At 43.2% G+C, this 23,335-nt stretch overlaps 2 protein-coding genes across 2 annotated transcripts in view; one reads left to right on the top strand and one right to left on the bottom strand.

The window, feature by feature from the left end:
- Positions 1-23,335, top strand: part of TSPAN16 (tetraspanin 16) — a 78,424-nt gene that overhangs the window by 48,284 nt on the left and 6,805 nt on the right. The gene's annotated exons all lie outside the window — the stretch shown is intronic.
- LOC141099293 (uncharacterized) lies at positions 12,104-15,371 on the bottom strand. Its single transcript, XM_073587507.1, has 3 exons — positions 14,897-15,371; positions 14,268-14,808; positions 12,104-14,185 (listed from the first exon to the last, which is right to left on the bottom strand). Exons 1-3 carry the CDS (start codon positions 15,233-15,235, stop codon positions 13,161-13,163), a joined length of 1,905 nt encoding a protein of 634 aa, XP_073443608.1. The 5' UTR covers positions 15,236-15,371; the 3' UTR covers positions 12,104-13,160.

The raw sequence follows: 23,335 nt of genomic DNA, 5'->3' as shown, positions 1-23,335 counted from the left end.
TAAATTAATACATTAGGAAGAAAGGTAACTTAGAGTTCACTCCTGTGGAAGGAAGAATATGAAATAAACACTTTTAGTAACACGGTCATGTTATTATCCCATAGACACATTCCTCCATAGTTTCTCATTACTGACTTTTCTTTATCTCTATCGCTCTTATCCATCTGAGCTCGGACAGTATCTTTGTGGCTGCGGTGACGGGATGGAAGGGCTCGCTGTGGAGAGACACTCTGGTTCTCATGTGCCAGTGGTAATACTTAATGGTGGTAATGATCAGGTACATTGTCCCCCTGTCGATGTTACTGTCAGTGGATGGGACTCCATAGATAATGTCAGGGTATTTCAGGGACAGCAGTCTAGGGATTTTCAGCTTGGTCGATACTTCCGTCCATATTTCCCTACCTCCCCAGCAATCACAAATAAAATGCTCCATGGTTTCCTCCTGCTGACAACCAAGGGGACAGTTCCGATCCGAAACACTTAAATATTTTAAGTTCCCCCTCACAAAGAGTTTCCCATGTAGCGACAGCCAAGCAATGTCAAAAAACTTTGCTGGAAGTCGCCTCCCGTTGAGGAACCGGAGACTTTCCTGAAGGGTACTAGTGGCACAATCTCTTAGGGCCAGTGGAGAGTAGAAGAAAGTCCTACATATATGAGCACACAGATCTTTCCTCGTATTACTCTCAATGTAGTACTTCTCCAGTCCCCACTTCCTGACACACTTCAGACCATATTCCAGATACTGGGGGAGGTGGTCACCTGTCCATCTCCTCCTCTTGAGACTGCCGCCTCGCACCCAAGATTCCGCAAAAGGCAATATCCAATACCTGATACTATTCGCCCACAGGGAGCTACTGTTTGAATCCATGCTCCCAAAATTTACTTTCAGAAACAAGGTTTTAAAAGAAAACCCTTGGATTTAACATATCCAGCCCGCCCTCACTCCGCTGTAGGTACGTTATACCCCTCTTTATCAGGTTCATCCTGTTCCCCCACAAGAGCTGGAAGAACAGGCTGAGGAGCCTCGCCGAGAAGGATTCTGGCAAAGGAAAAACGACAGAGACATACAAAAAGACGGGGACCAGGTAAGTCTTCATCATAGCAACCCTTTCTCTGTAAGTCAGCCTCCAGTTCTTCCATCGCTGAACCTTTGCATTTCCAGTCTCCAATTTTTCCTCCCAATTTAGGCTGGCATTATCATCCCTCCCAAATTTAACCCCAAAGATCTTAATATGGGTGGAGGCCTTAACAAACTGCGGCAGATCAAAGTCTGGGTCAGATTGCAATGTCCACAGAGCTTGACTCTTCTCAAGGTTGACCAGAGACCCGGAGGCCTCTGAGTAACTTCTGATGGCCGCAGACAACATCTGCACCTCATGAGGATTAGATATCACCAGAGTCACATCATCCGCGTAGGCAACCACCTTCAGAGGCAAGCAGTGGGGGACCGGCACCCCCCAAAAGTTACACTCCTGCAGTGACCTCAAAAACGGGTCTATGGCAAAAACATACAGGAGTGGACTCAGCGGGCAGCCCTGTCTCACCCCCGCCTCAACTCCAAAAGTGTCACCCTGCCAACCATTAATCAGAGGAAAGCTCACCGCCTCTCTGTACAAAGTCTTCAGCCAATCCACAAATTGTCCTGGAATACCGTACTTTGACAAAGTGGCCCACAGATAGTCATGATCAACTCTGTCAAAGGCTTTAGCCTGGTCCAGACTGACAACATATCTCCCACACCGCAGAGCTTTACATCTCTCAAACATCTCCCGTATCGAGATGACTGCTCCAGAGATGTTCCGCCCTTTTACCATGCCAAACTGAGAGCCTACCAACAGTGCCGGGGACAAACAGACTAACCTAGAAAACAGGATCTTTGCCAGAATCTTCCTGTCAACATTCAAGAGGGCAATTGGCCTCCAGTTCTTGATGTCGCTCGGCTCCTTACCTTTAGACAGCAGAATTAATGAGGACACTCTCATGGATGGAGGCATCAGGTGATTTTCTAGACAATATTTGTAAACATCCACAAGAATTGGAGCCAGGAGGTCTTTGAATTTCTTATAAAATTCTGCTGTTATACCATCCGGACCTGGTGCCTTCTTCAGATGTAACTTATCAATGGCCTCCTTAACCTCCTCCACCGTTAATTCTGCTGTCAAAGGAGAAAAGTCCAGATCATTAATATCAGGTGTTGGAGTTGCCTCCAAGAATTGAGTCATTTTATGTTTATCCAAAGCCTTCCTCTGAAACAAGTCAGTATAATAAGATTTCACAACCCCCAGGATACCCTCCCGAGATTCCTGCAATACACCCTGGGAGTCAATGAGACCTGTGACCAATTTATTGGCCACCCGCTCCCGGCAATTCTCAAAGGGATCAGGTGCCCCTAAGACCCCATAATCCCGTTCAAGAACCAAGGAGGTATACCTGCTGTACTGATACTGCCTTATCTCAGATTTCAACCGGTCGATCTTCTCTTTGTTACCCCCGCCCTCCGAATAGAGTGACTCCAATTCTTTGCGCAGCCTTAGGTACTGGCTATACTTACTCCTGCCTTTCTTAACTGACAGTCTCTTCAAGAGGTATCTGATATCATCCTTGACGTCCTCCCACCAGTCGGCCATGTTGTCATAGAAGTCCACTCTCTGTAGATGACCCTGCAAAAGGGAATGGACACAACTCTGGACAGAGACATCATGGCGGAGGCTAGAATTGAGTCTCCATAACCCCCTACCAACATCAGCTCGCTTAGTGGCCCCCAGGCAGAAATATAGGGCAAGATGGTCCGAGTATGGGACGACTCTCTCACTCATGGCACCAATGACTTCCATGGGACTTACAAAAGCCAGATCTATTCTACTGCCTCTATTGGAGCAGGAATAGGTTAATTTGGGCTTTCGTCCTCCCCGTTTAAAGACGTCCCCTAAACCGGCCTGCAGGACTATGTTATTCAAGATCCTACCATCCCTCGTCACGGTTCTACCTGAGGAGCTGTCACCTGATGTCAGTATGGCATTAAAGTCCCCCACCATTATCACTGGAAGAGAGGTGAACAGATAAGGCTTGACATCATTAAATAACTGTATCCTGTCAGTCACTGTCTGTGGCCCATAGATGTTAATAAGCCGGAGACGCCTCCCATGGACAGTGACTTCCAGGACCAGACACCTTCCCATTACCACCTCCGTCATCCTATGTACTGTCACATGCCCAGTGTTAAACAGAATGGCGACCCCGGCGTACGGCTCCATAGCCAGTGACCAAAAAGAAGGACCAGACCGCCATTCCCTTTCAGCCTCCCTCATGAGCCCGAGTCGTCAGCCGCGTCTCCTGCAGAAAGATGACATCTGCGTCCAGGTATCGGAGATGGTCATAGACAGCGTGCCTCGTCCTCCTCACCTTAATGCTGTTCACATTACTGGATGTTATTTTTAATGAGAAATCTGCCATCACAATACCACAACAGAGGAGCAGAGATGCAAAAGCCGCCATCATAAGTCTGGGTCACAGATGTTCTGACTACCACCGGTCTCCATGTCAGACTGTATCTCAGTGTCAGCAGGTACAGGCTTCCGTTTTGTAGGGGGAAGGTCCGCTACGTCCCTGTCATACTCAGTCTCTATTCTTTTTATCTCTTCCTCCAAGTCCCCATCAGACTCAAACAAAACATCAAACTTATTGGACACGACCATCACACCTGCCAAACTCTGGACTTTTTTCCTGCCACCCTGGCTAGTGACATACTCCTCCTCAGGTTTACGGGAGGCCTTGTCCTTTTTTTTCCTTTTAACCTGATAACAGCCACTTTCTTCAGCTAGAGATGGTGATACTGAAGTGGTGGCTACATGTGTCTGCTGGACCTGAGGGACGACCTCCATGCTCCCCTCTGTACAAAGCTGATCTGATGTTACCTGAGCGGACCCCTGGTGGACCTCTGACCTGGTCAGTACTGTCCCTGACATTAAAGCCTCCTCCTCCTGAGCCTCTGTCCCTGTCACTAACTCCTCATCAGGAAGGAGCTTGCATATATTGTGCCAGGCATCAGGACAGTCCCTGTGAGGGTGGCCGACCTCCCCACAGAGGTTGCACTTGATGCTCTGGCAATCTGCCGCTAAGTGGCCGACTTCCCCGCACAGGCTGCACTTTACCACGGTACAGGTGTTTGCCAGGTGACCCACTTTACCACACTTAAAACACTTTCGTGGCTGCCCAGGGTAGAAGCAAACCCCCTTCTCCCTCCCGATAAAGAAGGAGTTGGGTAAGTGAGCCGTGATATTGTTGTGCTGGCGCAATTTCACCAGCACCTTCCATCCACCGGTCCATATACCGTCCTCATCCCTGTTTTTGGTGAGGTCGGAGACAAGGTCACAATGTCTCCGGAGCCACACCACAATGTCCTGCGGGGGAACAGCCTCATTCCAAAAGATATTAACCGTGGCGGTATCTGGCTTAGATATTGGAATGAAGCTGAACTTATTCCAGCCATCAGCGTCCCTGAACTTGGGGAAATTGGCCCAGAATCTGTCCAGATCAGACATAAGCTTAAAGCTGATGTCATAGCCCTGTCTGTCTGGCAGATTGATGACCGCCAAGATATTATCCGGTGCAAACCCCATCTGGCGGCACAGAAGCTCCCTGACCACCAGCCTCCTCTCCGGCAGATCCTCCTTGGCACCTCTGTGCCTGAACCGCACCACATTCCTCCTTTTGAAAGCCTGCCCGGTGTAATTGGCGCCGGAGGTAAAGGACGGAGCGCCGCGGCTCCAAACATTACTGGGAGGGACCTGTGGGGCCACACTGGGCTGACTGACAGGGCGAGGGTCTGCAGCGGAGGGGCCTGTTGCACCTTGTGTGCTGGAAACCAAAGGGGGGAAATCACAGACATTTTGCACATTATTATTATTACCATCATCAATCTCAATAGCGTCATCAGGATGCGCAATGTCCACCACAGACTCTGTACCCCCTTCAGCCCCCAACCCCACATGAACAGTATCAATATCCCCAGAATTAGTGCTCTTTTGGGCTCCAACAGTAGATGCAGTCTCATGTCCACTGTCTTGCTGTTGTGCTGGGCCTTGTAGTACTGATGGGATCTGAGCCTCTTGCTCCTGCTTGGGGTCTGCCGCAGGTAGTTGCGGCTGCTGGTGCAGTATCTGACCCTCCTTAAAACAGAAGCTAGCGGGCTGCAGCACCGGCCGTACCTGCTGCCGGGTCCCCCCTGGGACAATGTCTGTGCGGGAACCATCAGAGTCCTGCGCGCAGGACCTAAACCGCTCCTGGTTCCTATATGTCTCTGCCAGGGGCCCCATCCTCACCAGCACACAGTCTATGTCCCGCACCACAGTCGCCAGCTCTACCCCCAGTGCATTCAGTCTCTGGTCATATACAGAGTGATCCCCAGGATTAGCAGCCTTCAACTTGTAAATGCAGTCTATTTCCATTTGCAGAAGATTCCTCTGCTGCTGCAACTCACCCATCCTCCTGACCAGTCCTGGTATCTCCTCTGCCAGCTGTAGCTCCGGGGCACGCGGCGGCTCCTTCTGGGGTCTTGCTTTAGGGGGTGACTCCTTGGTTTTTAATGTCGCTGGTTTTGTGACTCCAGCCTCCACAACACTTTTACCACTGCCACCAGCATGCAACCTCGTGCGTCCAGAGCTCGCCATGCTGGTCACCACATGTCCCAGCTGAAGGTTCTCCTGGAGTGTTTGCTTCTCCAGAGATGTCCGTCTGTCTGCCTGGAGCTGCACACCTGAAGCTGATGATGGACTCTGCCTCACCTTCTGTGCAGCCACCTGCCCTCCAGCACTCAGGGTCTCAGCAGAAGATGCCTTCTGGGATTTCCTTCCAGGCTCTGGACACTGTTTGCCATGACCGGCCGACTGTTTAACAGAAACATCCTTGCACACAGACAAAGCTTTCTCCTGTTTCTTTACTGTGCTGAACTTCAACACATGATCTTTCTCCATGCTGCTGGAACTTCCATTCTGAGGTTTATTTTCCCCAGAGGCAACTCTGGGATTTCCATCCACCTGAGAAGGTTGGGAGTTTACTCCCAGTGTAGGCCTGGAAGCAAGGGCCTTGCTTGGGGAGCTTCCCCGCCCAGGGTGGCCCCTCCCTGGGCTTGCTCCAGACATGAGGAGAACCACAGACACACAACCTCACAGCTAGGAGGCAGTATTATAGTAGTTATATTCTTATACACAGGGGCAGTATTATAGTAGTTATATTCTTGTACATAGGGGGCAGTATTATAGTAGTTATATTCTTGTACATAGGGGCAGTATTATAGTAGTTATATTCTTGTACACAGGGGCCACTGTTATAGTAGTTACATTCTTGTACATAGGGGGCAATATTATAGTAGTTATATTCTTATACACAGGGGCAGTATTATAGTAGTTATATTCTTATACACAGGGGGCAGTATTATAGTAGTTATATTCTTGTATATAGGGACAGTATTATAGTAGTTGTATTCTTATACACAGGGGCAGTATTATAGTAGTTATATTCTTGTACATAGGGGGCAGTATTATAGTAGTTATATTCTTGTACATAGGGGGCAGTATTATAGTAGATATATTCTTATACACAGGGGCAGTATTATAGTAGTTATATTCTTGTACATAGGGGGCAGTATTATAGTAGATATATTCTTATACACAGGGGCAGTATTATAGTAGTTATATTCTTGTACATAGGGGGCAGTATTATAGTAGTTATATTCTTATACACAGGGGCAGTATTATAGTAGTTATATTCTTGTACATCGGGGGCAGTATTATAGTAGTTATATTCTTGTACATAGGGGCAGTATTATAGTAGTTATATTCTTGTACATAGGGAGCAGTATTATAGTAGTTATATTCTTGTACATAGGGAGCAGTATTATAGTAGTTATATTCTTGTACATACGGGCAGTATTATAGTATATTCTTGTACATAGGGGGCAGTATTATAGTAGTTATATTCTTGTACATAGGGGGCAGTATTATAGTAGTTATATTATTGTACACGGGGCAGTATTATAGTAGTTATATTCTTGTACATAGGAGCAGTATTATAGTAGTTATATTCTTGTACATAGGAGCAGTAGTATAGCAGTTATAGTCTTGTACACGGGGCAGTATTATAGTTATATTCTTATACACAGGAGGTAGTGTAGTAGTTATGTTTGGCTTTGTCCGGTGAACACCAAGAAGTCTGCAGTCACTCATGCCGATGGGTTGGCATGACAACCAGAAGTCTCCAGCAGACCTCTGTGGTTGTCTTAGCCAGACTGCTATGAGTTCCGCACGGTGGTCGGCGCTCATTGCAAGTGAGCATGTCTGCTACATACAAGTGATCTGATCATTGCCAGTGTGTAGCAGAGGGGATCGAACAACAGCAGCTTCTAGTCTCCCATGTTACTATTCCAGATTCCCAGACTATTCAAGCACACAAAAAATAAGCCCTTGCCCAACCCGAGATCACAAAAAATTGAGATGATACGGGTATCTGAAAATGGCGCTTTTTTTTATTTTTTTTTTAAACAAAGTTTGGATTATTTTTCACCACTAAAAAAGAACCTAGACAGGTTTGGTGTCTATGAACTCATAATGACCTGGAGAATTATAATGGCAGGTCAATTTTAACCCCTTAAGCCCCAAGGGTGGTTTGCACGTTCCTGACCGGGCCAATTTTAACAATTCTGACCACTGTCCCTTTATGAGGTAATAACTCTGAAACGCTTCCATGGATCCCGGTGATTCTGACATTGTTCTCTCGTGACATATTGTACTTCATGTTAGTGGTAAAATTTCATTCATATAACTTGCGTTTATTTGTGAAAAAAACGGAGATTTGGCGAAAATTTCGCAATTTTCCAACTTTGAATTTTTATGCCCTTAAATCACAGAGATACGGCACACAAAAAACTTGATAACTAACATTTCCCACATGTTTACTTTACATCAGCACAATTTTGGAACCGCAATTTTTTTTTTTTTTATTAGGAAGTTATAAGGGTTAAAATTTGACCAGCAATTTCTCATTTTTGCAACACCATTTTATTTTTGCAGACCACATCACATTTGAAGCCACTTTGAGGGGTCTATATGATAGAAAATACCCAAAAGTGACACCATTCTAAATACTGCACCCCTTAAGGTGCTCAAAACCACATACAAGAACTTTATTAACCCCTCAGGTGCGTCACAGGAATTTTTTGAATATTTAAAAAAAAAAAAAAATGAACATTTAACAAAAGAAATACTTCAGGTTCAATTTTTTTTATTTTACCAAGGGTAACAGGAGAAATTGGACTGGAAAAGTTATTGTGCAATTTGTCCTGAGTACGCCGATACCTGATATGTGGGGGGGGGGGGACCACTCTTTCGGCGCATGGCAGAGCTCAGAAGGGAAGGAGCGCCATTTGACTTTTTCAGTGCAAAATTGGCTGGAATTCAGATCGGACGCCATGTGACGTTTGGAGAGCCCCTGATGTACCTAAACAGTGGAAACCCCCCACAAGTGAACCCATTTTGGAAACTAGACCCCACAAGGAACTTATCTAGTTATGTGGTGAGAACTTTGAACCCACAAGGGCTTTACAGAAGTTTATAACGTAGAGCGGTACAATTAAAAAAAATCATATTTTTCCAAAAAAAGGTTTTTTCACCCGCAATTTTTATTTTCCCAAGGGTAACAGGACCCTAAAAGTTATTGTGCAATTTGTCCCGAGTACGCTGATACCCCATATGTGGGTGTAAACGACTATTTGGGTGCATGGCAGAGCTCGGAAGGGAAGCAGCGCCATTTGACTTTTTTGGCTGGAATTGAGATCGGACACCATGTCGCGATTGGAAAACCCCTGATGTACCAAAACAGTGGAAACCCCCCACAAATGACACCATTTTGGAAACTAGACCCCCCAAGGAACTTATCTAGATGTGTTGTGAGCACTTTGAACCCCCCAGTACTTCACAGAAGTTTATAACGCCCGGGCGTGAAAATAAGAAAATCATATTTTTTCAAGGGTACCAGGATAAATTGGACCCCAAAAGTTGTTGTCCAATTTGTCCTGAGTACGCTGATACCCCATATGTGGGAGAAAACTACTGTATGGGCACACGTCGGGGCTCGGAAGGGAAGTAGTGACGTTTTGGAATGCAGACTTTGATGGAATGGTCTGCGGGTGTCATGTTGCTTTTGGAGAGCCCCTGATGTACCTAAACAGTGGAAACCCCCCACAAGTGACCCCATTTTGGAAACGAGACCCCCTAAGGAACTTATCTAGATGTGAGGTGAGCACTTTGAACCCCCAAGGGCTTCACAGAAGTTTATAATGCCCAGGCATGAAAATAAAAAAAACGTATTTTTTCCACAAACATGATCATTTAGTCCCCAATTTTTTATTTTCCCAAGGGTAACAGGAGAAAATGGACCCCAAAAGTTGTTGTCCAATTTGTCCTGAGTACGCTGATACCTCATATGTGGGAGAAAACTACTGTATGGACACACGTCAGGGCTCGGAAGGGAAGTAGTGACGTTTTGGAATGCAGACTTTGATGGAATGGTCTGCGGGTGTCATGTGCGTTTGAAGAGCCCCTGATGTACCTAAACTATTGAAACTCCCCCCAAGTGAACCCATTTTGGAAACTAGACCCCCCAAGGAAGTTCTCTAGATGTGTGGTGAGCACACTGAACCCTCAAGTGCTTCACAGAAGTTTATAACGCCCGGGTGTGAAAATAAAAAAATCATTTTTTCCACAAAAATAATATTTTTGCCCCCAATTTTTTTATTTTCCTAAGGGAAACAGGAGAAATTGGACCCCAAAAGGTGTTTTGCAATTTGTCCTGAGTTGGCTGATACCCTACATGTGGGGGTAAAACACTGTTTGGGCGCATGGCAGAGCATGGAAGGGAAGGAGCACCGTTTGACGTTTTCAACGCAGAATTGGCTGGAATTGAGATCAGACGCCATGTTGCATTTGGAGAGCCCCTGATGTGCCCAAACAGTGGAAACCCCCAATTCTAACTCCAACCCGAACCCCAACACACCCCTAACCCTAATCTCAGCCCTAACCCCATCACACCCCTAACCCTAATCTCAGCCCTAGCCCTAATGGTAAAATGGAAATAAATACATTTTCTTTTAGTTTTATTATTTTTCCCTAACTAAGGGGGTGATAACGGGGGGTTTGATTTACTATTTATGGTGGTTTTTATGTTTGGCAGCTGTCGCACGCTAAAAGACGCTTTTTATTGTAAAAATAGTTTTTGCATCACCACATATTGAGAGCTAGAATTTTTCCATATTTTGACCCACCGAGTCATGTGAGGTCTTATTTTTTGCAGGACGAATTGATGTTTTTATTGGTACCATTTTCGGGCACGTGACATCTTTTGATCGCTTTTTATTCCGATTTTTGAGACACAGAATGAACAAAAACCAGCGTTCATGAATTTCTTTTGGGGGGTGCGTTTACACCATTCTGCGTGCGGTAAAATTGATAAAGCGGTTTTATTCTTCGGGTCAGTACGGTTACAACGATACCTCATTTATGTATTTTTTTATGTTTTGACGCTTTTATGCAATGAAAACAATTTTATATAAAAAAATAATTATTTTTGCATCGCTTTATTCTGTGAGCTATAACTTTTTTATGCTGATGATGCTGTATGGCGGCTCGTTTTTTGCGGGACGAGATGACGTTTTCAGCGGTACCATGGATATTTATATGCGTCTTTTTGATCGCGCGTTATTGCACTTTTTGGGCGGCGGTATAATAAATCATTTTTTGCTTCGTTTATTTTTTTTTTTAAGGGGTTCGCTAAAGGGGTTAACTAATGGGACAGTTTTATAGGGCGGGTCGTTACGGACGCGGCGATACCAAATATGTGTACTTTTATTTTTATTTTTTTTATTTCCAAAAAAATTTATTAGGGAATATTTTTTTTTTAATTTATTTAGCGATTTTTAAAAAATTATTTTTACACTTTTTTTTTAACTTTATTAGGTTGTCCCAGGGGGGACATCACTGTCCTGTGACAGATCGCTGATCTGTCACATCACAGATCACTGTGACAGGTCAGCGATCTGTCACAGGCACTGCACTTGGCTTCCTCGTGCCTGCGCTTTGCAGGCACTGAGGAAGCCAGCTCCGTGCAGGCCCCCGTCGCCATCTTGGATTCGGGCACCTGCAGGGATGGAGCCCCCCGCAGCAGCGCTGCACATTGCGCTGCTGTGGGGGGCTCAGGGAAGCACGAAGGGAGCCCCCTGCCTGCCAATGCTTCCCTTTAACCCCCGGTACACCGCGATCGTGTTTGATCGCGGTGTGCAAGGGGTTAATGTGTCGGGGGCGGTCCGTGACCGCCCCTGACACATTGTGCCGGGTAGACAATGGGCATAGGGGCCCAGGTCCCATGGACGGGATAGTACGTCTGATGTCAGAAAGGGGTTAACATTTAGTGAACATGGTAAAAAAAAAAAAGTGGGATTGCACTTTTTTTTTTGCAATTTCACCACACTTGGAATTTTTTTCCCGTTTTTTTTAGGACACAATGTTAAAACCAAATGGTATTGATCAAAAGTACAACTCATCCCGCAAAAAACAAGCCCTCACGTGGCCATTTTGACCAAAACATAAAAAAGTTATGTGGCTCTGGGAAGAAGAGGAGCAAAAAAAACCCCGAAAACGGAAGACAGCCTGGGGATTAAGGAGTTAAATATATTTTTTTTATTGTAAAAATTAAATCACAAATAATCTAAATTTCATCATTGAAAGGAATGGTTCCCTTTAAGACTACGTGTGCTTGCTATTTCCTTACCTCCCGAGTCCGGGATACGTCTTGGCAGCTGCTCCAGCTATTGTTTATAGGCTGCAGACATGATGTCCTGCCCACAGTGCTGCAGTCAGCCAATCACAGAGCTCCATAGCTCTGCTGATCTAGATGGTAGAAGCCGCTGAGCTTGGTGATTGGCTGCAGCGCTGCCAACATGATGTCACCACTGCATTCATACAGAGACCAGGACAATACAGGCTGCCCAGCGTCGGACCCCAGAAGGGTAAATAAGTGTGTGGTTTATTCTTTAAGAATTAAATGATCTGGAAGCAAAAGGGGTCAACCTGTTTAATACAATACTGAAATCTAGTGCACATCAATATTACTGCCCCGCAGTATACATAATGTCATTGTAAATTACAATGTCAGCGCCTGTTGGGTAAAAAGGTTAAAGAACAAAACTTACTGCAAAATTCCATCAACAGTTTTAAAGGGATTGTACACTCCTCAGACAACCCCTTCTGAACTCTTATATTTCCCCCCCCAGTTATATAATAACAGCTATACTCCCCTCCAGTGTCAGCGCCATTGCAGTTGTGTTGGGACTGGCTCTCGCGGGGATCAAGTGACACTATGTCAGATGATCATTGCGGGCAATTCTCCCTGGCTTCACTCTCCTCTTCTACAAATGTAATTGACATCGGGAGGAAGTGAGAGCAGATGACTTTATTGGCTCAAAGGAGAGGAGACTGAAGCCAGTGATTATTGACGGCAGTGATCTCGTGACACAATGTCATGCAAGCCCCGGGAGAGCCAGTGCCAACACTGCTGCAACTGCGCCAGCACTGGAGGGGAGTCTAGCATTTACATTACTGTGAGGAAACACAGGGATTCAGAAGGTGTTTTTCCAAATACTAGAAGACCCCTTTAAACCAAAGACTCAGTGGTTGGAAACTACATTGTCACCATGGTAAATACTCGCTCACATACTTTTTGACTGAAATTTTAAACCAGAAACTCTCCAACTCCACCATCAAAACTCATGGGTCCTGCTCCAAAAACTCACCCAAAAAAAAAAGTGTGAACCCTCAAAAAAATAAATTAGAGAGCAGATACATTCATCATCATAAATCTGAATCGGAGCTATTTTGCGGACAGCTTTTTTCAGTGTCAGATTCGGAGTGGCGCTCCCCTAGAGGGTTTCCTTTTTTGTAGGAGGACTATCCTCTATAGAAGATAACCTGCTCCTCTATCCTCCGTAACTTTCTACCCAGCTCCTCCCCAGTTTCTGACTCTGTTAGGACACGGTGACAATTTTTGGGAACAGTCATCTCTGTTTTGTCAGTTGCTTTCTTTTTGGCCTTGTACCTCTCGCCCTAAGACTGGATTTAGCTTTTTTTCCTTCTCTTAATCTTCGCCCTCTCATTATTTTCTCTGGTGGACACTGAGGCAGGAGACGAAGACCCCTCTGATGAATCACTAGCCCCCTGTACTGAATCACTACTCTCGCTCTGAGGGTCTGGCCTTCTAAGTACTGGCCCTGACAGCAGCACCTCCTCCTCCTCCTCCAGGTCCTCTGCTGCCACCAGCAGGTCCTGATCATCCCAGGCATCAGGATAATCCCTCCGTGGGCCACCAATTCGACCACATAAATCACACTGGACGTTCCGGCACATGGCTTTTGCATGCCCGACCTCCCCACACAGGCTGCACTTTACCACAGAGTAGGCGCAGACGCTCGCCAGGTGACCCGTCCGACCACACTTATAGCATTCCCTCGGCTGACCCGCATAGAAACAAACGCCTTTCTCTCTACCAATATAGAAGGAAACTGGCAGATGATGGGTGACATTTTGGCTCTGACGCAGCTTAACCAGGACCCTCCACCCTCCGGTCCAGATACCGTCCGCATCCCTGTCCTTGGTCAGATCCGACATGAGGTCACAATGTCTCTGCAGCCAGATGACAATGTACTGAGGAGGCACCGCTTCATTCCAGAAGTTGATGGTCACGCTTACTGTATCCGTTTTAGAAATGGGGATAAATCTGAACTTGTTCCAACCGTCCACATCCCGAAACTTGAAGAAGTTCGCCCAGAAATGGCGAAGCTCAGACCTAACCTTAAAGCTGACATCATAGCCCTGCCGGTCCGGGAGGCTTATCACAGCGAGGATGTTGGTGGGCCTGAAGCCCATCTGGTTACACAGGAGCTCTCGGATAACGAACCTCCGATCAGGCAGCTCGTCTTTGGCACCTCGGTGTCTGAACCGTACGACATTCCTCCTCTTTAAGGCCTGGACGGTATAACCGGTGTCTGACGAGAAAGGTGACCCATGGCTCCAGGCATTTCCAGAAGAGCCACCACCAGAAACAATCTCCTGCCACTGACCACTGGCCACCACTCTTCCAGTAACTAAAGGGGGAGAAAGCCTGTAAATTGGCGTGTACTGCCCACTCCTCACCGTTAACCTCTATATTAATATCTGTGCACTTACCAGCCGGGTTGTCCCGCACGGCAGACGCCACGTTGTCCCGCACGGCAGACGCCACGTTGTCCCGCACGGCAGACGCCACGTTGTCCAGCACGGCAGACGCCACGTTGTCCAGCACGGCAGACGCCACGTTGTCCAGCACGGCAGACGCCACGTTGTCCAGCACGGCAGACGCCACGTTGTCCCGCACGGCAGACGCCACGTTGTCCAGCACGGCAGACGCCACGTTGTCCAGCACGGCAGACGCCACGTTGTCCCGCACGGCAGACGCCACGTTGTCCCGCACGGCAGACGCCACGTTGTCCCGCACGGCAGACGCCACGTTGTCCAGCACGGCAGACGCCACGTTGTCCAGCACGGCAGACGCCACGTTGTCCAGCACGGCAGACGCCACGTTGTCCCGCACGGCAGACGCCACGTTGTCCCGCACGGCAGACGCCACGTTGTCCAGCACGGCAGACGCCACGTTGTCCAGCACGGCAGACGCCACGTTGTCCAGCACGGCAGACGCCACGTTGTCCAGCACGGCAGACGCCACGTTGTCCTGCACAATTATAACATGTGAGCGATGATGATGTGCTGTTACACCATTACCTTTAGGTGACAGTGTACAGTTTTGCTTGAGTACTTACTGCTGGGACTTGTGGTGTCACATCAGAAACCGCTGCAGATCTCTGCTGTTGCTGCATCACTGGTCTTGCATAGGACTGCTGGCTGCCATTTACCAGATGGTCTCCGCTGGTTCCCAGCACCAGTCTCTGCGGCTCCTGACTTGCCACTGACACTGCTGTGGGGTCAGACACTCCAGGTTGTGGCTCAGGTCCCAGTGGTTTTCCTGCGGCTGCACTCGTGGCTCCATGAGGCCTCTCTGATGGTCCTCCCTTGGTCTCCTTCACCATCCGTACAGCTTTGTGGTTGCCCCCAGATTGTATGCGGCCTCCACCTACCGAGTCACTCTGCTCCTCCTGCATGGCTGAGTCCTCCTCTTCCTGCCCGGGGGAGGGCTGCACTCACCACCTGGGGGAGGGCTGCACTCACCACCTGCAGGAGGTGTCACCAGACTATTGTTTGGCTGCAGCAGCTTCATTCTTTACTGCAATCACATGATGTCAGCCTTGGGGGCTGGGCCTTGCTAGGGGGTCTTCAGGCCTTCTCTGCCCAGGGTGACCCCTCCCTGAGGGCTACAAACACAAGCTGACAGCAGGGAGTCAGGGACAGGTCAGGAGTAAAATCCAGCCCTGGCACCTGTAAGCTCACAGGCCCATGCCGGCTTCATCCCCTTCTCCAGATTGGGGTCTCTATTACTTATCTTATCCTGCCAGCAGGGTGCCAGCTATATTTCCAACAATACCGTTATATAAGACTAAATAATAACATAGTAATGTAACAAATATCTCCAGCATATACAGTAGTGATAATACCGTCATACTAATCATTAACCAAAACCGCTGAGCGAAGGCTAATGTTACCGCCATACAGTGGCCATATAATGGTAATATCAGGTGTACACCAGTGCTCTGCAAACCATATACTGCGTGTGCTGGCCAGGTTCTCATTCATTTCCCCTTTGCATTCGGCCCAGACCGTTACAACCACTTCTTCCATCCATAACTCGTCCCTGCAAAATGGAACAAAGAGACAACTTTGGGTCACAGTTTTTCCGGGACCGTCCTCACGTTCCCCCTCCTCTACAGCAACCATGTAGTGCTAAAGGCAGTGACATTATCAGTCATAACATCGCTCTGCATAGTAGTGATAGTAGCCTCCTATTGTGTCCCACACTATAACAGCGCCCCCACACAGTAATGTTCCCCATAGTAATAATGCTCCCCTGCGCCGCCCTACAGCTATACAGCACCCTATAATAGTCCCCTGTGCCGCCTTATAATAATAGATCCCCTTGACCCTTTCTAATAATAATGACCCCAAACTTCCTTATACTAATAATGATGTCACCTGTGCTCTCCCTATAATGATTATGACCTCAGTGCCTCTTTATTGTAATAATGCAGGACGTACATAGAAATCACAAGGCCCCAGAGCAAAAGTCCTCTCACGTCACATAGGCTCAGTAACAGGAAAACAGTTATTTTGCCCCTACGTAAGCCCCTTAGTGTTCTCACCCACTACCATACCGCCTCCATGGCCCCCATGGAGTATGGTGCCCCAATACAGCATGATGTTCCCACATCCTCCGCCTACACAGCAATGATGGACCCCACAAACCTCCCACAGTAAGATGGTGTCTGCAGCCCCATACACAGAATTGTGGTCTCCCCAAACAGTATGATGGTCACCACAGCCCCCCACAGAGTATGATGGTCCCTCCACAGCATGATGGTCTAAACAGCCTCCCACAAAGTATGATGGATCAACCACAGTCCACCACACAGTATGATGGTCACCCACAGCTCCAACACAGTATCATTCTTTCCTACAGCCCCCATATAGTTTGATGCTCCCCCACAGCCCCATAGAGTATAGTCATCCACAGCGCCCCCAAAAAATCTTATCTTATACTCTCCTATTCCAGCTGCAGCATCCGTCTCCTCTATCTTGTATTGCTTGCAGCAGTGGACACGGCAGTGCAGTGACATCATCACGCCAACGTCCGTCTAGCCTTTACTAGAGTTGCCCGATGGCCAGTCCAGTACTGCCTCATGGCTAGGACACAGTATTATGATAGTTATATTCTATACTCTTATATTAGTTATATTCTTGTACATAGGAGCAGTATTATAGTAGTTATATTCTTGTACATAGGGAGCTGTATTATAGCAGTTATATTCTTCTATATAGGGGGCAGTATTATAGTAGTTATATTCTTATACATAGGGGGCAGTATTATAGTAGTTATATTCTTGTACATAGGGGGCAGTATTATAGTAGTTATATTCTTGTACATAGGGGCAGTATTATAGTAGTTATAGTCTTGTACATAGGGAGCAGTATTATAGTAGATATATTCTTGTACATAGGGAGCAGTATTATAGTAGTTATATTCTTGTACATAGGGAGCAGTATTATAGTAGTTATATTCTTGTACATAGGGGGCAGTATTATAGTAGTTATATTCTTGTACATAGGGGCAGTATTATAGTAGTTATAGTCTTGTACATAGGGAGCAGTATTATAGTAGTTATATTCTTGTATATAGGGAGCAGTATTATAGTAGTTATATTCTTGTACATAGGGAGCAGTATTATAGTAGTTATATTCTTATATATAGGAGACAGTATTATAGTAGTTATATTCTTGTACATAGGGAGCAGTATTATAGTAGTTATATTCTTGTACATAGGGAGCAGTATTATAGTAGTTATATTCTTGTACATAGGGAGCAGTATTATAGTAGTTATATTCTTGTATATAGGAGACAGTATTATAGTAGTTATATTCTTGTATATAGGGGCAGTATTATAGTAGTTATATTCTTATACATAGGGGCAGTATTAAAGTAGTTATATTCTTGTACATAGGGGCAGTATTATAGTAGTTATATTCTTGTATATAGGGTCAGTATTATAGTAGTTATATTCTTATACATAGGGGCAGTATTATAGTAGTTATATTCTTGTACATAGGGGGGCAGTATTATAGTAGTTATATTCTTGTACATAGGGGCAGTATTATAGTAGTTATATTCTTGTACATAGGGGCAGTATTATAGTAGCTATATTCTTGTACATAGGGGCAGTATTATAGTAGTTATATTCTTGTACATAGGGGCAGTATTATAGTAGCTATATTCTTGTACATAGGGGCAGTATTATAGTAGCTATATTCTTGTACATAGGGGCAGTATTATAGTAGTTATATTCTTGTACATAGTGGCAGTATTATAGTAGCTATATTCTTGTACATAGGGAGCAGTATTAAAGTAGTTATATTCTTGTACATAGGGGCAGTATTATAGTAGTTATATTCTTGTACATAGGAGGCAGTATTATAGTAGTTATATTTTTGTACATAGGAGGCAGTATTATAGTAGTTATATTTTTGTACATAGGGGCAGTATTATAGTAGTTATATTTTTGTATATAGGGGCAGTATTATAGTAGTTATATTCTTGTACATAGGGGCAGTATTATAGTAGTTATATTCTTGTACATAGGAGCAGTATTATAGTAGTTATATTCTTGTACATAGGAGCAGTATTATAGTAGTTATTTTCTTGCACATAGGGGGCAGTATTATAGTAGTTATATTCTTGTACATAGGGGGCAGTATTATAGTAGTTATATTCTTGTATATAGGGAGCAGTATTATAGTAGTTATATTCTTGTACATAGGAGCAGTATTATAGTAGTTATATTCTTGTACATAGGGAGCAGTATTATAGCAGTTATATTCTTGTATATAGGGAGCAGTATTATAGTAGTTATATTCTTGTACATAGGGAGCAGTATCATAGTAGTTATATTCTTGTATATAGGAGACAGTATTATAGTAGTTATATTCTTGTACATAGGGAGCAGTATTATAGTAGTTATATTCTTGTACATAGGGAGCAGTATTATAGTAGTTATATTCTTGTACATAGGGAGCAGTATTATAGTAGTTATATTCTTGTATATAGGAGACAGTATTATAGTAGTTATATTCTTGTATATAGGGGCAGTATTATAGTAGTTATATTCTTATACATAGGGGCAGTATTAAAGTAGTTATATTCTTGTACATAGGGGGCAGTATTATAGTAGTTATATTCTTGTATATAGGGGCAGTATTATAGTAGCTATATTCTTATACATAGGGGCAGTATTATAGTAGTTATATTCTTGTACATAGGGGCAGTATTATAGTAGCTATATTCTTGTACATAGGGGCAGTATTATAGTAGTTATATTCTTGTACATAGGGGCAGTATTATAGTAGCTATATTCTTGTACATAGGGGCAGTATTATAGTAGCTATATTCTTGTACATAGGGGCAGTATTATAGTAGTTATATTCTTGTACATAGTGGCAGTATTATAGTAGCTATATTCTTGTACATAGGGAGCAGTATTAAAGAGTTATATTCTTGTACATAGGGGCAGTATTATAGTAGTTATATTCTTGTACATAGGAGGCAGTATTATAGTAGTTACATTTTTGTACATAGGAGGCAGTATTATAGTAGTTATATTTTTGTACATAGGGGCAGTATTATAGTAGTTATATTTTTGTACATAGGGGCAGTATTATAGTAGTTATATTCTTGTACATAGGGGCAGTATTATAGTAGTTATATTCTTGTACATAGGAGCAGTATTATAGTAGTTATATTCTTGTACATAGGAGCAGTATTATAGTAGTTATATTCTTGCACATAGGGGGCAGTATTATAGTAGTTATATTCTTGTACATAGGGGGCAGTATTATAGTAGTTATATTCTTGTACATAGGAGCAGTATTATAGTAGTTATATTTTTGTACATAGGGGGCAGTATTATAGTAGTTATATTCTTGTACATAGGAGCAGTATTATAGTAGTTATATTCTTGTACATAGGGGGCAGTATTATAGTAGTTATATTCTTGTACATAGGGGGCAGTATTATAGTAGTTATATTCTTGTACATAGGAGCAGTATTATAGTAGTTATATTTTTGTACATAGGGGCAGTATTATAGTAGTTATATTTTTGTACATAGGGGGCAGTATTATAGTAGCTATATTCTTGTACATAGGGGCAGTATTATAGTAGTTATATTCTTGTACATAGGGGGCAGTATTATAGTAGTTATATTCTTGTACATATGGGGCAGTATTATAGTAGTTATATTCTTGAACATAGGGAGCAGTATTATAGTAGTTATATTCTTGAACATAGGGGCAGTATTATAGTTGTTATATTCTTGTACATAGGGGACAGTATTATTGTAGTTATATTATTGTACATGGGGCAGTATTATAGTAGTTATATTCTTGTACATAGGGGGCAGTATTATAGTAGTTATATTCTTGTATATAGGGGCAGTATTATAGTAGTTATATTCTTATACATAGGGGCAGTATTATAGTAGTTATATTCTTGTACATAGGGGGGCAGTATTATAGTAGTTATATTCTTGTACATAGGGGCAGTATTATAGTAGTCATATTCTTGTACATAGGGGCAGTATTATAGTAGCTATATTCTTGTACATAGGGAGCAGTATTAAAGTAGTTATATTCTTGTACATAGGGGCAGTATTATAGTAGTTATATTCTTATACAAAGGGGCAGTATTATAGTAGTTATATTCTTGTACATAGGGGCAGTATTATAGTAGCTATATTCTTGTACATAGGAGGCAGTATTATAGTAGTTATATTCTTGTACATAGGGGGCAGTATTATAGTAGTTATATTCTTGTACATAGGAGCAGTATTATAGTAGTTATATTCTTGTACATAGGGGGCAGTATTATAGTAGTTATATTCTTCTACATAGGGGGCAGTATTATAGTAGTTATATTCTTGTACATAGGAGCAGTATTATAGTAGTTATATTTTTGTACATAGGGGGCAGTATTATAGTAGTTATATTTTTGTACATGGGGGCAGTATAGTAGCTATATTCTTGTACATAGGGGCAGTATTATAGTAGTTATATTCTTGTACATAGGGGGCAGTATTATAGTAGTTATATTCTTGTACATAGGGGCAGTATTATAGTAGTTATATTCTTGAACATAGGGGGCAGTATTATAGTAGTTATATTCTTGAACATAGGGGCAGTATTATAGTTGTTATATTGTACATAGGGGACAGTATAATTGTAGTTATATTATTGTACATGGGGCAGTATTATAGTAGTTATATTCTTGTACATAGGGAGCAGTATTATATAGTAGTCATATTCTTGTACATAGGGAGCAGTATTATAGTAGTTATATTCTTGTACACAGGGAGCAGTATTATAGTAGTTATATTCTTGTACATAGGGAGCAGTATTATAGTAGTTATATTCTTGAACATAGGGGGCAGTATTATAGTAGTTATATTCTTGTACATAGGGGGCAGTATTATAGTAATTATATCCTTGTATATAGGGGCAGTATTATAGTAGTTATATTCTTGTACATAGGGGCAGTATTATAGTAGTTATATTATTGTACATTGGGGCAGTATTATAGTAGTTATATTATTGTACATAGGGGCAGTATTATAGTAGTTATATTCTTGTACATAGGGGACAGTATTATAGTAGTTATATTATTGTACATTGGGGCAGTATTATAGTAGTTATATTATTGTACATAGGAGCAGTATTACAGTAGTAATATTCTTGTACATAGGGGCAGTATTATAGTAGTTATATTCTTGTGCATAGGGGCAGGGCAGTATTATAGTAGTTATATTCTTGTACATAGGGGGGCAGTATTATAGTAGTTATATTCTTGTACTTAGGGAGCAGTATTATAGTAGTTATATTCTTGTACATAGGGGCAGTATTATAGTAGTTATATTCTTGTACATAGGGGCAGTATTATAGTAGTTATATTCTTGTACATAGGGAGCAGTATTATAGTGATTATATTCTTGTACATAGGGGGCAGTATTATAGTAGTTATATTCTTGTACATAGGGAGCAGTATTATAGTAGTTATATTCTTGTACATAGGGGGCAGTATTATAGTAGTTATATTATTGTACATTGGGGCAGTATTATAGTAGTTATATTATTGTACATAGGGGCAGTATTATAGTAGTTATATTCTTGTACATAGGGAGCAGTATTATAGTAGTTATATTCTTGAACATAGGGGGCAGTATTATAGTAGCTATATTCTTGTACATAGGGGCAGTATTATAGTAGTTATATTCTTGTACATAGGGGCAGTATTATAGTAGTTATATTCTTGTACATAGGGGACAGTATTATAGTAGTTATATTATTGTACATTGGGGCAGTATTATAATAGTTATATTATTGTACATAGGGGCAGTATTTTAGTAGTTATATTCTTGTACATAGGGAGCAGTATTATAGTAGTTATATTCTTGTACATAGGGGGCAGTATTATAGTAGTTATATTATTGTACATTGGGGCAGTATTATAGTAGTTATATTCTTGTACATAGGGGACAGTATTATAGTAGTTATATTATTGTACATAGGGGCAGTATTACAGTAGTTATATTCTTGTACATAGGGGGCAGTATTATAGTAGTTATATTCTTGTACATAGGGAGCAGTATTATAGTAGTTATATTCTTGTACATAGGGAGCAGTATTATAGTAGTCATATTCTTGTACATAGGGAGCAGTATTATAGTAGTTATATTCTTGTACATACGGGGCAGTATTATACAGTTGTGGCCAAAAGTATTGACACCCCTGCAATTCTGTCAGATAATACTCAGTTTCTTCCTGAAAATGATTGCAAACACAAATTCTTTGTTATTATTATCTTCATTTAATTTGTCTTAAATGAAAAAACACAAAAAGAATTGTCCTAAAGCCAAATTGGATATAATTCCACACCAAACATAAAAAAGAGGGTGGACAAAAGTATTGGCACTGCTCGAAAAATCATGTGATGCTTCTCTAATTTGTGTAATTAACAGCACCTGTAACTTACCTGTGGCACCTAACAGGTGTTGGCAATAACTAAATCACACTTGCAGCCAGTTGACATGGATTAAAGTTGACTCAACCTCTGTCCTGTGTCCTTGTGTGTACCACATTGAGCATGTAGAAAAGAAAGAAGACCAAAGAACTGTCTGAGGACTTGAGAAACCAAATTGTGAGGAAGCATGAGCAATATCAAGGCTACAAGTCCATCTCCAAAGACCTGAATGTTCCTGTGTCTACCGTGTGCAGTGTCATCAAGAAGTGTAAAGCCCATGGCACTGTGGCTAACCTCCCTAGATGTGGACGGAAAAGAAAAATTGACAAGAGATTTCAACGCAAGATTGTGCGGATGTTGGATAAAGAACCTCGACTAACATCCAAACAAGTTCAAGCTGCCCTGCAGTCCGAGGGTACAACAGTGTCAACCCGTACTATCCGTCGGCGTCTGAATGAAAAGGGACTGTATGGTAGGAGACCCAGGAAGACCCCACTTCTTACCCCGAGACATAAATAAGCCAGGCTGGA

This window comes from Dendrobates tinctorius, unplaced genomic scaffold (genome assembly GCF_039654945.1).
Source record: "Dendrobates tinctorius isolate UK_male_01 unplaced genomic scaffold, ASM3965494v1 ptg000099l, whole genome shotgun sequence".
Classification (NCBI taxonomy): domain Eukaryota; kingdom Metazoa; phylum Chordata; class Amphibia; order Anura; family Dendrobatidae; genus Dendrobates; species Dendrobates tinctorius.
Note: the sequence above shows the minus strand (reverse complement) of the source record. Positions and strands in the feature narration are given on the sequence as shown.